The 17220-nt window shown below is 47.9% G+C and overlaps 1 protein-coding gene across 1 annotated transcript in view; it reads right to left on the bottom strand.

The window, feature by feature from the left end:
* The window catches only part of CLPTM1 (CLPTM1 regulator of GABA type A receptor forward trafficking), a 667007-nt gene that overhangs the window by 317383 nt on the left and 332404 nt on the right, over nucleotides 1-17220 (bottom strand). The window contains exon 10 of the mRNA XM_069644626.1: nucleotides 4590-4780. Coding sequence (XP_069500727.1) covers nucleotides 4590-4780 — 191 coding nt within the window. The remainder of the gene's footprint in view (nucleotides 1-4589; nucleotides 4781-17220) is intronic.

Genomic DNA, 17220 nt, shown 5'->3' with positions numbered 1-17220 from the left:
CCACCGGAGTGCTTCGGCGGGGGCCCGACCCGACGGTCGGTTCAATCTTGCTTGGAGGCCGCTTTGCCTCCTTGACCACCTTGGCGACGACGGCGGGATCCACCTGACTTGCCGCGTCCCCTGTAGGCCTCCTGTGACGAAGACCTTGCCGCTTGACGGTACATAGAGGAGCTGCTGCCCGCTCCCTTGGAGGCACCCTGTCTGCCTCCGGAGCTCCGAAAGGACGGCCGTCGCTGTTGGAGCACACCCAGTGCACGGGCCGACTCCGTGTCCGTCTTGATCGCCTGAAGGGATTCATCAACCGCCTTGCCAAAAAGGTTGTTCCCATCGAAAGGCATGTCCAAAACCTTGGTCTGAACGTCCTGGCGGAAATCCGTCGCCAGGGCTTTAAGTGGGGTAAGAAATCGAGGGGGGGGCCCTCATTTAGGGGCGTGGCTTGTGGGAGGGCATGGCCTAAAAAGTACGCAAATCGTAGGGTATACACACAAATCTATATAAATGTTATATATTTGTGTGCGTACCTTACTATGGTGTGTGTACTGTGCAAGCCATCTTTTCTAAAAATAGAAATATGTAACATATTTCTATGTTTAGAAAAGATGGCTTGCATTGTACACACACCATAGTAAGGTACGCACACAAATATATAACATTTATATAGATTTGTGTGCATACCCTACGGTTTGCCTAGTTTTCAGGCCATCTTTTTTAAACATTTCGGGTTTATAAAAGATGGCTTTGAAAGTACACAATTCAAGCCGTCTTTTATAAAGCTTTGACTACGGACAAAATTGTCCGTCGGCAAAGCTTTATAAAAGATGGATTGAAATGTGTACTTTCAAAGCCATCTTTTATAAACCTCAAAATATGTCGAGGAATCCCCAGGTTCGCCGAGGGTTAAAGACGCCTCGGCGACCTGGGGAAACAAAGGAACAGTAACCGCCTCTGGTGACCTCTCATGCGAGGGGTCACCAGATGCAGTTACTATGACTGACAGAAGTGGCAGCCAGTCACAGCGTCGCTGTGGTTGGCTGCCACTTTTGTCAGATCGCCTGACTTCATGGCAGGCGCATGCATCTCCCGTCGCGGCTGCGGCCGCGACGGGATAATGCATCCTGCCAATGTTGCGGGCGGTGGGACGGGGCCCCGTTAGGGCCCCGGCTCAGCCCCACTTTTTGGAGACTGCCGGGGCCCGGCACCGGCCCACTTTAAGCACTGTCCGTCGCCTTGAGCCATCCTCGTCGTCTCAGGCAAACGCTGTTGCCCAACTGACGGAAACCGGTGTCGGCGATGTCCGTAGCCACCGTAATGGCGTGGTCCGAGGCAATCTCACCTTCCTGCAAGATTTCCAGGGCCTCAGCCCTCTTGGCATCCGGAAAGAAGTCCAACAGAGGGGCGATCTTGAACCACAACTCCCCGTCGTAGCGGGCTACGATGGCCAGGGCGTTGGTCGCCTTGATGGTCGTCGCTGCAGATGAGATGGCCCGTCGTCCCATAGCAACCAGCTTCCTACCCTCGCCATCCGGAGGGGAGGTTTAAGTTAAGCCCGATGCGCCCCCCCCCCCTCGCTTTCTTCTTGGCCGCCGCCGAAACGACCGAGTCCGGGGTAGGTTGCGCCCTAAGGCACAAGGGGGCAGCGTTGGGGACCCGGTACTTCTTCTCGTACCGGTCCCTCTTCGCAGGAGCCGTGGCAGGGTTCTTGAGGAGGGCGAGCCCCTCATCCCAGATGTCATCAAGAAGCGGTACGGCGAGGACTGTCTTCCTTTTAGCCTTGCGCCGTTGGTAAAGGAACCCCTCCTTTTCCTCGGGGCAGAGCTGGAAGAGCTCGGATGCCCTGGAAATCATTGCATGGAAGGATCCAATCTCGTCGGGCGGGGACGCCCGGGCAGGGGCGCGACGGGGGACACGTCTCGTCGTCGCCTCAGTCGACATCCGGACCCGTCTTAGTAGTGTCCATGCCTGCATCATCCCCGTGGGTAGTGGACCGGGGGAAGGCAGAGAAGGCCGCAGAGGCGGGAGAGGAGGCCTAGGATGCGTCCTCTTAAGTGGTGGGCTCTCCGAAGGTCCTGGCTCCGGTTCCTCCGTCGGGTCTGGCTCAGGCACCTCTGTCGGGGGAAGGGGCAACCTAGCCCTTATCTCCGAGCATAAGGACTGGATGGCTGACAAAATGGCCGCCGAGGTGTCCTGCGGCGCCGGAAACGACGGGAGAGAGGGCTCTTGAGGAGCCTTGTCTGCGTCACCGTCGCCCTCGTCGTCGCCCTCGTCGGGATCCCTCCCGATGGGCTGGGGCTCCTCCACGAATTGGATGAGCTCCTCTTTAGAGGTCGTGTCCGTATCCACGACAGCCACCAACCCCTCGCCCACCTTTTCCAACGAGGACTTCGTGGGGGTCTTCTCGATGGGCCTGAAAGACGACTCCCTTCGCTGTGGCAGGGAGACTCTGGTACCTGAGGGCGCCTCCACTGGTGTGGCCTCCACAGGCTGAGCCAGGGCCGCGGCGACATCCTCAATCGAGGTCTTAGCAGGGTGAATTAAGGCCAACGTCACCTTCTGTACGCCTGGGGCCTTCACCTTGGGGGCAGGGTCCGAGCCTTGCTCCCCCTCTGCCGGAATCTTTGAGATCGACCAGGGCCTCTCCGGAAGATTCGCCGGGTTCTCGGACTTCCTCTTACCCGAGCCAGAGCCTTGGGCTCGTGGTCGATGGTGCCGGGGAGGATGCGCCCTGCCTGGCAGCCAAGGAGCCCGACCGTTCGGCGGTCCCGGTGCCCGCGGACTCGCTGTGCTTAGCTTTTTGTTGGGCCCCCGTTGCCGGAGCACCCTCACAGGACTTAGAAGCCCACTCGGACTTCTTTTTCTTCTTCTCGCCTGGCGGACTCTTCCCTTCCAGCCAGTTGGCTGGACGTAGGTGGCGATCCTTCATGGTCCGCTCCGACATGTTCCCACAAAACGCGCAGTCCTTTTCCTTGTGCGTCTTGTCCTCATGGAGACAGAGGCATAACGAATGCTCGTCCTCCTTGAAAACGTTCTGAAGCTGGCATCCAGGGCAGGCCCTGAACAGCTTCCCGGGCGTCGAGCTCCCTTTCTCCTGGGCCATGTCCAGGATAGGTCTCAGAACTTCTGGAATCCTCCAAAAGCGTAACTCGACGAACTCTTCACCCTTGAGGGGCGTAGAAACTCCGAAACAGATCCCCGTTGATCGGAAGTAGAAACGGTGGAGCTTGAGGCTCTATTTAACCGAAAAAATGAGAAAATCTGAAAAAAGTGCGAAAACGCAGCAAAAGCTCGAGAGTAAGCACAAGGACTCCCAACACTTGAACGTGCAGTAAAAATCTGAGGATGGCTGCCAGGGGCGGGGCTTAGGGAGAGGGCAGTCATTGGCTGGGGGCAGTATGACCCAGAGACCAGTGATTGGTTACTACTGAGAAAGACAGATCAGAAACGAAACTGATACTGATTTTTTCTATACCGAGGATTCCCGGCCTGACGGGGAATATTCATGAGCATGTGAATCCATGCCAGACCCCATGCTGGAGAAAAGTATTTGCCCTGCTTAGGAAATTGATGATCTCTTGTGTTCTAATAATCTTTGCCTTTTTCCAACTTTTTAAGAGTGTTCTGAATTCCAACAGTAAGATATTAATGTCCCCAGCACTCTTGTTCCTGAAGTCACTTGTGTCTGTGGGCCATCCCAAAAGGGTCTTGTCTGATCAGAAACTGAGTGTACAGTACTGAAGTGTATTTGTGTGTTACTAGCATATTGCTCCCTTCTAAAGAAGGCTTTATAACTGACTGATAAATTAACTGTTTATGCAAGAAACCTTGAGTTTAAGAGTTTATTTGAATACCTGTAACTGTGAATCTTTGTGCAACTCCACTACTGCTCACATTTCCCCTCTGGAGATAAGCCTGGCTGCTCAACACGCTACCAAAACTGTGTAGAACAAGCTTAGACCAAAGGTTGGGTTACCTATACCTGTAGTCCTAGTTGCTTGTAGTGTTCCCAGAGGGTAGTTCATTCAAACTTTGCCGAACACCAATCAGAATGTATCTCCATTCATTCTAAAGTGAATAAAGTTTGGTATTGAGGTTGGTGGATTTATTTCTTATGGGCACCTGACACATTCAGATAACTTGTTGAACTCTGTGCATGTTTTAAGACCCTTTGTGGTCACTTTTACTTTGTTTTTAAGTAAACACAGCTTTCTCTTTAGCATTGTTTATCCATTGACTTAAAGCAATGGGGGGGGGCGTAACATTAGAAGTGGTCTGTGGAATTATTTGTTTTCAGTCAACATCACAGAAGGGTCTCAATACAGACATGCTGTAGATTGACACCAAAGGCTCTACAAAAGACTCTGCATCAAATCTCTAGCTAGCTGAATAACACAAGTTCATCACTATAACAGAGTAGAATTGATGTTTTTAAATTAAAGTTTACATTACTTTTATTAATGTGTATTTGAACAAATGGGAAAAGCAAATGAGCTACATATAAACAAACTATATATGATAGAAAACCTCAAACTCTTAAACCACAAAATAACAGGCAAGCAAGCCTCAAATCCTCCAGTCAGATATAACACACTTACCTTGACATCCATGACTTTAGTGATCTTCCAGAAGTCGATAAGCAAGCCGATAAAAACGCTGACCTGGACTACAAAATTGGTCTCATTATCCAAGATGTAGAGAAGGACGACAAGGGACTGGAAGACTCCAAAAATCACAGAACGCACAGAGAGGCCTTCAAGCGACTGCCGGCTGTTCCAGAACTGGATATCTGATAAAAAGAAGAAGCCAATTTACTGTTAGGACAGTTTTTCTGAAGTCCAACTAAGGGCTTAGTAAAACCATTCAACTGAGGCAGTACAAGACTCTACTCTTAGTAGAAGGCTGTACCACCAGAGTAGCTAGGCACATTTTAGGAGGGAGAGAGGGCTGTATAATCTGTACAAATGGCATTGTAATACAAATGGTCCAAAGAAACACTATGTATTGTAAAAATAAAAGGATTTATTTAAATACAAGAAGGCCCAGATAAATCTTGGGAGAAATAAGTAAAATCACATATAACCAGATTTATAAAAACACAAAACTATGCTTGAAGGTACACAGACCAAACCATATAACCTTATTTGGAACATCCAACAGTAGTTCTAGGGAAGTCACTCCTTTTCATACACATTCAGTATAGGTCACACCTATTCTTGGTGAGTAAAAACCTATGGTTACTTTCAGATTACATTCAGTAATTCAAGGGTAGTAGACCCCTACCGGTTGTACCGTGACACCCAAAAACAAATCACATAGTCAATATGTTTTTTTGAACAGTGGAATGCTTATTCTAGGTACAATAAAAACCTAACACTACCTTTTGTGATAACAGTTATACTAGGTGAGTAAACCTAATTATGTAATATTCAATTACAGGTGCTTTTGAGATCAGTGAAACACAGATTGAGATAAGCAGTAACTCTTGTAACCTATTTTTGGACGGCACACAGCAACCTCAAGATAAGTAAAACCCATATACTTTTCAAGGTGTTATCAACAACTTGGGGCAGGTATAAACCTAAGACTTGTTTTGTGTCTGTCTAAAACAGACCAGGGAATACAAAACCCAATGTTACACTTTATGAATAACTCAGTTATTCTATGTAGGTAAAACCTAATGCACACTTATTCTTGACAGGCTAACTGTTATGCTCTAGCAAAACAGAAAGTTGATGGCTGGAAGGTTTTGAATTAATCATAACCACGGGCAAAGCTCTGGGCAACCCTCCAGACCATCGTTTTTCAGCCTGCCAAGCCATTACAGAAGGGGAAAAACCATATGCAAATCAGGCTTGGTCCTACCCCAAACAAGGGCGAAACATGTTTGGGGATGCTTGTGGTCTCGTGCAGAAGGGATGTGGCCTAGCAGTTCGGGCTGGACTGCCCCTTTTGGGGTGGGGCCAAGCCTGATTTTCATATGGTCTTTCCCTTCTGTAATGGCTTGGCAGGTGAAGAACGGTGGTCTGGAGGGTTGCCCAGAGCATTGCCAGTGGTTAAGATTAATTCTAAACCTTCCAGCCATCACCTCTTTGTTTTTGCTATAACTGTTATGCTCACCTGGTATCCACAGGGACGCCCGTATGCCCTGGTTGCCAGATTCCCCACCGGATGTGCTCAATTCGGGATGATGTCTTCTATGGCAGGTGGGCCTGAAAACACAGAAGGGCTGAACTTAGGCACAGATTTCGTTTCTTCCCACCAGCCCCTTGGACTCGACCTGATGGCCCCCTCACCTTACGATGTCTGGCGTGCTCTCCGTCCTGCTTTCTGCGGGTTGAAGCGACAGTTAACTTCACTGGTGCCAACCCATTCAAGTGTTTTTAAAGGAGGTAAGTTCGATTGTAGCAGTCTCTGAAGGCCTTTGCTTTTCTTTCATGCTATTAATGTCTTTCCCAGATTGTTTCCCCCTTAGGTGTGCGGAGGTTTGCTGGGTGCGCTGCTTGGGTCAGGCTCCTGCCGGGATTTACGGACGCAGAGCGTATGAAGAAAGGTAGGTTAAGCGCCAAGTGCGGCGCGCTGTCTTTATGGGCTAAACTGTATTTATTCCTTTTCAGGTCGCAAAGGTCTTTCTGGGCGTGCAGTGATTTCTGGAGCGGAACCGGCCGAGATATGCCCAGCCAGGTGAGGAGGTTATGGTTACTGCTGTGATTGCCGTGAGTAACCGGTTTAACGTTGTCCCTTTTTTTCTCTCCCCTCCAGGTGCTTCGTTCCGGTGCGTGATGTCCTGAAGGTGCTGCCAACGGGATGGAAGACCGCGAGCAGCCGGGATCGAAGGATGGAAAGCTGGAGGTAAGCTAGGACTGCTAATGATGATCTTTTGTCTCCTCTGCAGGTCCGCGATTCCAGGAACGCCGGGTGCTGGTCTCTGAACACGATGAGCGTCACGCTGCTGGCTGCAGAATAACGCGAAGCACGTTCTTTAGCTTGGGTGTGGTTTATATAGCCTACCCCTGTAAAGTAGTCCAGGTAAAGTAGTCCGGGCTACCACACCCTAAAACACTGCACTGCACAGTCTGGTTCTTAGGGACTAGACTGTGTGGGTGTCTCCATGTTGGCTGCAGGCTTCCACACAAAAAGTAGTCCCCTCAAGTCCCATTCCAAATATGCGCCAAAAGCGCCAGGATTGACTCCAGGAAAGTCCCTGGTGATAATGTAAGGCCCTTGGTGCCCCCAAATGAACCCTGAGTCCTAACCCTACCTGCCATGTGACCATGCCAGTGGGGTTCTGGGTCACGGGTCGTGACAGTACTCCCCCGCCCCCTCCCCCCATAACCCGATCCCCTCCCCAACCCCCTGCCCCCCCCCCCCCCCGACCCCACCAAGGCCCCTCCTAAGGTGATTCTTCTGCCTGGTCCAGGCTTGTCTGGAAAGTTTCGATGAAACGTTCTAATTAAACGTGGTGCATGAATGTTCTCACTAGGTTTCCAAGATCTGTCTTGAGGGCCATAACCCTTCCAATCGAGTAGATAGTATAGTTTGGATCTGGTATATTTGGAATCCAGGATTTCTTTCACTTCGAATTCGGGTTCTCCATCGATCATGATGGGTTCAGGTGGTGGTTTAACTCATGTACCGGGTTGTACTAGTTTTAGCAGTGAGACGTGGAACACTGGATGAATTTGCATGTTAGCTGGTAATGTTAGTTTAACTGCTGCCGGGTTGAGGATGGCTTGAACAGAATAAGGCCCCAAATAGCAAGGGCGAAAAGTCTGGGTTCCATTTAGTGGTATGTATTTTGTTGCTAGCCAAACTGTCTCCTATCTGATAGTCAGGAGCCTTTTTTTTCCGATGTTGGTCTGCAAACCTTTTTTGCTTACTTTTGGCTTGGATTAATTGCTCTGTTGCCTTTTTAAAAGGCCCAGTGATGTTTGCATGAAGAGTCTTTACAGCCGGCATTTCGAGGATGGGAGGGCTGTCAAGTTAGGAAGTATGCAGATGTCTGCCGTTGTCAGGTTTTCACATTCTGTACCTCACATTTGCAAGGATTCTAGGAGAATTGGGCATTTCAGATATTATTCATGGAGAACTAGAAAGGGGAGGTTATTTTAAATATTAGATAAATTCTGGTTTTAGTGTATTAATATTTATTTTACAGTTTATTCATTCTTCCCTTAACTAGTTTTCACTTAGAAAGATGAAACTCTCCCAAACCAAGATGGTGGAACACTTGTTCAGCAGTGATTGGTTTAGATAGCAGCAGTCCAAATGGTTTGTCATTTGGAATGTTCATAATAGTTCTAAACTGCCTTTCATTAAAGAATTCATTAGAGTAGGTCATATTTCTTAGCTCTGAGTAAAACAAAGTAAAAGTTATATTTAAAGGTGTAGAATCCTTAGTTTTTTAGTTCTAGATCCTTATAGTAATTCAGTCAAGAACAAGGAAGCAGAAAATCTACAGTTGAAGATTGCCAGTGAAAACCTGGATGCTGAGCTGCTGAGTAGTCTTGCCTTCTTACAAAGACTGAGCTAAGTGAATTTCCGTATTTTTAGTGAAGTTCTCAAAGACGTTTTGAACTGAATACAATTTAAGACTTTTGAAAAGTTGTTTGGAATGTATTTTTCAAAACTGAGTTTCGTATATTTGTTTGAGTAAACAAGTTCTTAATGAAAATACATGAAAGGTTCAGCAAATTATTTTTGTTGCAAATATAAATGTTTGTATTAACAAGGCGTGCGGATCGTTACTGCCGTTTTTACTAATGTTAAATAACTATCCTTAACCAAAAACTAACATTTTGAATTAGTTATCTTTACAAGTTTTTCCGGCGCGTTTTGCAGTGATCTACGAGCGAGCGCGGATTAGAGCAAAGGACCTTCTGATGTCGCGCATGCGTCGCGGCCATTTTGAGGATTGTAAACGTTAATCATTTTTTCCCTGCGTAGCGCTTCATACAGGAAAATGCAATAACAAGATATTCTTTCGATGTTAATCAGCGTTGTTAAATGAGCAGTTTTTCCCCTTATTTTTTCAACTGCTTCTAAAAATGAAATAACTATAGACAATCTTAAGTTCTAAAACTCAGCATAACGAGAAGGTGTCAGTTTCTTTTATAACTCGAGCGAGAGTTCGAACATGCAGCGAATCGAGTGAGTGTCATCTGACAAAGTATTATTTACAAAAGACATTTATTGAGGAACACGCAGCATATTTTTTGGGAGAACATTATAGCAGAATATAAAAGTCTACAGAAAAACTTCAGCAGGTAACATTTGTATAGAAAGGATCATTTTTACCCCTCACACAGAAGTTTAGTATTTTATCACTAATAATCACAATGTTGTTTGGGTATCAATTAAAAGGTTTCAAGAAGTTAAGCGAACAAGAGAGAAGATATACAAGTTGAAGATAAAGTAATAAAGAGTATCTACAATCATCATCATAAATCTTCTTGAAGCAGCCTAATGGCAAATCAAGCTTAGGCAACAGGTAATTAGAGTTAATAGTTTAGTGAGAGAGTGTAGTCTGATAGTGAGTAGAAAATATTATTTAAAGTTTTATTTTCCTTTTAGGAACCCTACCAAGTCGAAAACCTCCAGTGAAGACAGTCTGAAGTACCTGCAGTGGGAGTTTGTCTTTTGTTGTTTTCTCCATTCCCCTTTCCCCTGGGTTTGCCTGGCCAATAGTTTTATAGAAGCAGGATTGTTGAGCAGGCAGGCTTAGGGGGTTTGGTGGGCCAGCTTCACTCCTGCAGGATCCAACTACTTCAGTTTTCTGACAGCCGTAGAGGGTGAAAAAAGGTGTTTGCCCAGTACTGGAATGTACAGAATTGTTGCAAGCATCTTCGGCTCTCCATAATAGATCTCTCCAGGTTCCCTCGACTTGATGCAGCATGCATTGTAGGTATTGTTCGAGAGTCTGGTTGGTCCTCTCCGTTTGACCATCCGTTTGGGGGTGATGGCTGGTGGAAAGCCGTATGCCGATGTGAGCCATAGCGCAGTACTTTTTCCAGAAGTTTGATACAAATTGGCTCCCTCAATCAGAGACCAGGGCTGAAGGGAATCTATGCAGCTTGATAATGTTTTCCAAAAACACCTCTGCTAGCTGGGATGCATCTGGAAGGCCTTTGAAAGGGATAAAGTGTGTCATTTTAGAAAATAGGTCCACTACAACTAAAATGGTATTGAACCCTTGGCTGGGAGGTAAATCAGTAATGAAGTCGAGAGAGTGTGTGCCATGGTGCCGGAGGTATTTCTAATGGTTGCAGGAGGCCAGCTGGTCTTTGCTTCAATGACTTGTTTTGTGCACACACTCCACATGACTGAACGTATTGGATGACGTCTCGACGCCAAGTGGGCCACCAATAATTGCTTTTTACTTTGGCTAAAGTTTTGGCAATTCCGGGATGACCCTCCATCAAAGAGTCATGATAGTCTGAAATAATTTGTTGTTGTAGCTTGGTTTTAGGCACGTACAGGCGTTCGCCAAAATATGGCACTTGATTTTTGAGAGTGTATGGTTTTCCTTTGGTATGCCATTCCAGTAACTCGCTTGGAGTTATTTCCCGTTGGATCACATTTCTAAGTTCAGTTTGTGTTAAAGCTGTGGTGAGGCCTAAAAGCTTGTCCTCAGGTATAATGGCCACTGGATCTGGAGTTGCATATTCTCTTTCATCGATGCCCATGCGGGATAGTGCGTCAGCTTTCCTATTTTACGCCTGGTCGATAAGTGATTGCGTAGTCATACTCTGAAAAAAAAGGGCCCATCGTAATTGGCGCGAGGATTGCGCCTTTGCGGTTTTTAAATATTGTAAGTTCCGATGGTCTGTAATTACAGTGACTGTATGCCTGGCCCCTAAGAGATAATGCCGCCATGCCTTGAAGGCGGATTTTATAGCAATCAGTTCCTTATCGGTGAAGGCATAATTGAGTTCAGGAGGTGCGAATTTTCACGACCAGAAGGCCACGGGGTGAAATCGGCCAGTTTCAAGGTCTTTTTGAGAAAGAACCGCCCCCATCGCCATACTGGAAGCATCTGTTTCCACGATGTAAGGAAGATCTGGACGAGGGTGTCGTAAGATCGAGGCTGAGGTGAACCTTTCCTTTAGTTTTTGGAAGGCCTTGTCGGCATCTTCTGACCATATGAATTTTTTATTGTTTTTTCGTAGAAGTAATGTGATCGGATGCACAATCTGACAAAAGTCTGGGATGAATAGATGGTAGAAATTTGCAAAACCCAGCATACTCTGTATCCCTTTTACTGAGGTCGGGGAGGGCCATTTTAGAATGGCATCCACCTTGTGGCCAGCCATTCGAATGCCTTTCGGAGTAAGAACGAAACCTTGGGTTCTGGGTCACTGGTCGTGACACGAACAGCAAGTCAGGGGACGCAAGCCCCAGTTGGGGGAACACTCATACAATTATCCTAACAGGAATACTAAAGTCAAACCAACAGCATTACTTTTGGGAAGAGGCACAGCCAAATCATAGGTGAATAATATACCTTTACATCTATTTTCTGTTAGAATGGCGAACAGTTTAAGGAAAGAAAAATGTTACATATACTTTTCAGAATAGTGCGACACGCATTCAAGGTAAGTAAGAACTATTTTTAACTGTTCACTCAGAGTTACAGTTACCAACAAACTCAAGTAAGTCACTTTTAAACACTTATTCTCTTTTCTAGGCAAAAGGCTCAATCTTTTAAAAGTCTTTCCCTTATTCTTGGAGCATGAGTGTTCTCAGTGGCAGAAGGTGGGAGCGGGGGGAGGGGTCACTAGGGTCTAGTGTTCAACAGGCAGTGTCAGGATAGGTTCTGAAGTAGCAAAAGTCAGGGTTCCTTAGAAAGACTGTTCAAACAGGTGAGTATGAGAATGCATTACTTACCGTAAAAGCATTTCTGATGGTTGTATCTGCTTAGATTCACATGCTGTGCATAGGTCCGACATCCAGTGGTCACTTCGGAGTATTGCATTTTGTTTTTCGTAGTCGAAAAGGGGACGTCGACTAGGCGTGTCTGAAACACTATCCCTATAGTGACGTGCGTTGTACCCACAATCCCTCACGCGTCGAGGTCCCTCTGTTTGTATTTTTTCTGCCCTGAGGGAGCCTTCTAGACGTGAGTGAGTACAGAAAGAGAGAGAGATATATAAAGGAAGTCTATGTTCCTTCCATCCGAGCGGGGAGGAAGGGTGGGCGCATGTGAATCTAAGCAGATACAACCATCAGAAATGCTTTTACGGTAAGTAATGCATTCTCTTCTGATGTTTGTTAATCTGCTTAGAATCACATGCTGTGCATAGACTAGCGAGCAGTACCCGGAGTTGGCGGTGGGTTATGAGAAGGAACAGTAGAGAAAAGGTGTCGTAATACTGCCTGTCCCACCTGGGAGTCAGATCTAGAGTGTGTATCTAGACAGTAGTGTTTTGTAAAGGTGTGCACAGAACTCCAGGTAGCCGCTTTGCAGATGGACTCAAGGGGAACATTTGCAATGAATGCTATGGATGCCCCCGTGCCTCGAGTAGAGTGTGCTCTTGGCTTAAAGGGTAGTTCTCTCTTAGCAAGAGTATAGCAGAGAGTGATGCATTGAACAATCCATCTAGAAATAGTGGATTTTGAAACCGCATCTCCTTCTCTTCCTGCTGCCACCGAGACGAAGAACTGATTAGTCTTCCTCAATGGTCTGGTTCTTTCCATGTAGAACATGACCGCCCTGCGTACATCAAGTGTGTGCAGAGTCCTTTCTCCCAAATTGGAAGGATTTTGAAAGAACGTTGGTAGTTCTATAGACTGGTTTACGTGGAATTTAGAAATAAATTTCAGAGCAAACCTAGGGTGAGTGCGTAGAACCACTTTTTCTTTGTGAACTGTAACAAAGGGGTCTAGAATAGAAAGAGCCTGAAGTTCACTTACTCTCCTGATGGAGGTGATAGCTATTAAAAAAGCAGTCTTAAGAGTAAGGTGTTTAAGGGATGCTTTGTGCATGGGTTCGAATGGAGAGCCCATGAGTCTGGTAAGTACCACATTAAGGTCCCATCCGGGAGCAGGGTCAGCTATCGGGGGGTGTATTCTCTTTACTCCCTCCATGAATGTTTTTATAACTGGGATCCTCCACCACGACACTTTGAGTTGGGAGGTGGTGTATGCAGAAAGTGCCGCTAGGTGGACTTTAATGGAGTTAAACACTAGGCCTGAATCCAAGAGATGGGTCAGGTATAGTACCACATGTGTGGGAGAGCAGTCAATAGGGTTGATGCTTTTACTCCTGCACCAGATGACAAATCTCTTCCACTTGCTAGAATAGCAGTGGCGAGTGTTCGGTTTTCTGGCTTCCCTGAGGATGTCCATGCATCTTTGCGGGAGTTGTAGATGTCCGAACTCTATGATTTCAGGAGCCAAGCTGCTAAATTCATGTTCTGGGGGCATGGGTGCAGAGTCCTGCCCTTGTTCTGAGATAGCATGTTGTACGGGCAGGGGAGTTTTACTGGGGGAGATAGAGACATCTCCATCAAGTGAGCGAACCATGGCTGTCGGGCCCACATTGGGGCCACCAGTATCATGGTCACTTGTTCCTGGTGCATCTTGTGCACCACCTTGTTGAGAAGGGGAGTCGGGGGAAAAGCGTAAACAAATTTCCCTGACCATTGCATCGATAGACCGTTCCCCTTGGATTGGTTCTGGGGGTACCTGGAGGCGTAACTTAGGCATTGAGAGTTCTCCAGGGTTGCGAACAGGTCTATTTCTGGGAATCCCCATTGTGTGAAGACGTCGAAGACGATGTCTTCGTGTAGACGCCATTCGTACTCTTCGGGCAGAGGGAAATCTCTGCTGAGTCTGTCTGCCAGCAGATTGAGTTCCCCGGGTACATGTAGTGACAGTAGGAACATGTCCTGTTTGAGAGCCCACTTCCATATATTCTGGGACAGTTTGGACAAGCCTGGAGAGTGGGTGCCCCCCTGCTTGTTGATGTAGTACATGGCTGTAGTGCTGTCCGTAAGGACCATTACTGTCTTGCCTTGTAGGTGTTTTTGGAAGGCTTTTAGCGCCTTGAATACTGCTAGTAGCTCCAGTAGATTGATGTGTTTGGATGCTACGTTCGGAGTCCACACTCCGTGAGCAGTCTGATGGGATAGGTGAGCACCCCATCCTGTGAGGGATGCGTCTGTGGTTAGAGTGGCTTCCGCCGCGGGTGTGGCAAAGGGTTTTCCTTTTTCCATGTTCCCCTTTGTCCACCACTGTAGCGAGAGAACCAAGGCCTGCGAGACCACCACTAGATCGTCCCATTGTCCACTGGCCTGACACCACTGGCTGTTGAGCCACTCTTGCATTGGGCGCATGCGCAGGCGCGCGTGAGGTACCAAATAAATACACGACGCCATCATTCCTAGCAAGCGCATTGCTTTGCGTACCGTCACCTCTCGGCCGGTCACATATTGGGGGATCTGAAACAGCATGTTTTGGACCCTCTCTCTGGAGGGGAAGACGAGGCCGTCCCTTGTTTGAATTAGAGCCCCTAGGAATTGTTTGATTTGACTGGGGTCTAGACTGGACTTCTTTTCGTTGATGGAGAAGCCCAGTTGGAACAAAAGGTCTACCGTCTTTTGGGTATTGGAGAAACATGTTTCGTAAGAGTCCCCTGTTATGAGCCAGTCGTCGAGGTAAGGGTAAACTGGGATGGACAACCTGCGCAGGTGGGCCGCAGCCACTGCCAGTACCTTTGTGAATACCCTTGGTGCTGAAGCTATACCGAAGGGTAGCACCTTGAACTGGTAGTGTTTGCCCTCTATCATGAACCTTAGGTATTTTCTGTGCGCTGGCAACATTGAAATATGAAAGTATGCATCTTTCATGTCCAATGTTGTCATGTAATCTCCCTGCGAAAGCAGCGGGATCACCTCCTGTAAGGTCACCATACGAAACTTTTGGGGTTTGATAAACTTGTTCGCTGGGCGCAGATCTAATACAGGGCGCATGGTTAGATCCTTTTTGGGTACAAGGAAGTACACTGAATAAATACCTTCCGTTACCTGAGATAGAGGCACGACCTCTATGGCTCCTTTTTCCAGCAGTTGTTGTACTTCTTGAAGAAGGATGGCAAGATGTTCCGGCGTCAACCGTCGTCCCCTCGGGGGTTTGTAGGATGGGGAACTGTTGAATTCGATACAGTATCCGTGGGCTACGGTGGAAAGTACCCAACGGTCTGACGTTATCTCCTCCCATGCAGGAAGAAAGGATGTTATCCGGCCCCCGACCGGTGTTGCATGGGAGGGGACGCGAATCTTCGCGTCACTTGGAGTTGTTGGGGGCTTGGGAGCCTCTGGGGGTGGATCCCCGACCTCTCCCTTTGCCCCGGCGTTGGCCTCTTTGGCTGTACTGTCCACTATTGGCTTGGTAATTGGTGGCAGGGTACTGCTGATGCTGACCTTGTTGTTGTTGCCGTTGGCCACGAAAAAAGCGCTTGTTGCCATAGCCGCGTCTGGTAGTGGGCTTAGAGATCTGGTCAAGAGTCTTGATAGTGTCGAACTCTTTTTTGGCCATCTCTAGGGCTTCATCTACCGCTTTTCCGAAGAGGTTAGCGTCCTCGACAGGTTTATTTATTAAAGACGCCTGTGTCTCAGGTTTAAAGCCTGAGTTGCGCAGCCATACATGGCGCTTTAGGAGTATTCCTTGTACCAGGGAACGTCCTGCTGTTTCTGCCGCGTCCAGAGAGTTTTTTACAATGCTCTGGTTCACTTGTGTTCCTTCGCCAATAGTCGACAGTAGGCGTGTACGTAAAGGCTCCGGTGCTTCCTCTGCGTCTTTGCGCAGTTTGGTCCACTGCGCGTCTGCGTAGCTCGCAAGCAAGGAATTGTTGTTGGCAATTCTTGCTGAGAAGGCAGCCGAGGAAGTAACTCTTTTTGCAAGGGCATATAGCCTCTTGCCCTCCTTGTCAGGGGGTGCCTCACTGGTGGAAAGTGGTACCCCTGCCCTCTTTCTAGTATTAGATACAACTAGGGAGTCCGGTATGGAATGTCCTCTAATGTAGAGCGGGTCTGAGGGTGAAGGAGCGAAAAGTTTCTCAATCCGTGGATTGACCCCTCTGATCAAAGCGGGAGTGGACAGCGACGGGGTGATCCTCCTTTTAACTGAAGCGAGGAGAGGAATGGTCTGGCTGACCGGGGGTTTTTCTTTAATGACTCTTTCTACAAAGTCTAATTCTGGAGAGAGTTCTCCCGTATCCAGTTCGAAATGCGCTGCTGCTCTGCGCAACAGTGCATTGAAAGTAGGCTGATCGTCTATTGGAGACGTGTTCCTAACTGGAGAATTATCCGGAGGAGTTAGATTTAGGGCATCAGTGTCGGAACACACTGATGGCGATTGCCAGGGGTGCGAAGGTCCTTCTCCTGGGCTAATCCCGAAGCCTTCTTCTATAATGTCTGTTCTGTCTTCTAGACATTCCTCCTGGTTCTGTCCTTCGTCGTCCATGAAATCATCTTCTTCTTCGACGTATTGTTCCTCCCCAGTGAGGTCATATACGTCTTGGAAGTCTGAGGCTGTGTCCAGCAGGGGATCGACCAGCCTCGGTTTTTTGGCTCTGGGGTCGTCTTGAGGCCCTTCTCTAGTTCTTCTGAGAGTTAGAGGGGCTTGGGTACTCATAAACTTTTCCATCCTCTCCATACAGAGGTGGAGTCTCTCCATAGTTTCATGGGGTACCCCAGAGCGGTCTAGCGGGGGAAAACTCGAGTTGTCTACCTCGAAATGGCTCGACCTCTCCCAAAGCGTCGAGGAAAGTGTCCCGTCGCCCTCCTCAAAACCCTCAGGTGTGTAGGGAGACTCCCTGACTGAAGGGGGTAATCCCTGCTTTCCTTCGGGTGTTTTCGGCGTATCCTTTGATCTATGCGTAACGCTCGACGAAATTTTCGGCGTACGCTTTTGGGCGTCGGCTACAACGATCCTGGCTAAGCTATCGGCGACATTCTTGTCGGCGGAAGCTTGAGTTTTCGACGCTATGGGTATCGAGCGGTGTACGGCGGTATGCGCCTTCTGTTGATGCGCACCGGCCGGTGGTTTGGTGGTGGCGCCCTTGTTTGCCGAAAGCCCAGTCGCAGGTCGCGGCTGCGGTTGCGAGAGGGGCTTCGAACCCGAACGGTCCGAGGAGGCCGCCGGTGGAACCTGCGTCTCCTTGGGCGCCGAAGCTCTCTTCGACTTAGACGAAGAAGAGCCATGGGTTGTGTGCTTATCTTTATGTGA

Source organism: Ambystoma mexicanum, chromosome 2p (genome assembly GCF_040938575.1).
Source record: "Ambystoma mexicanum isolate Mex_15411 chromosome 2p, UKY_AmexF1_1, whole genome shotgun sequence".
In the NCBI taxonomy this organism is placed as follows: domain Eukaryota; kingdom Metazoa; phylum Chordata; class Amphibia; order Caudata; family Ambystomatidae; genus Ambystoma; species Ambystoma mexicanum.
Note: the sequence above shows the minus strand (reverse complement) of the source record. Positions and strands in the feature narration are given on the sequence as shown.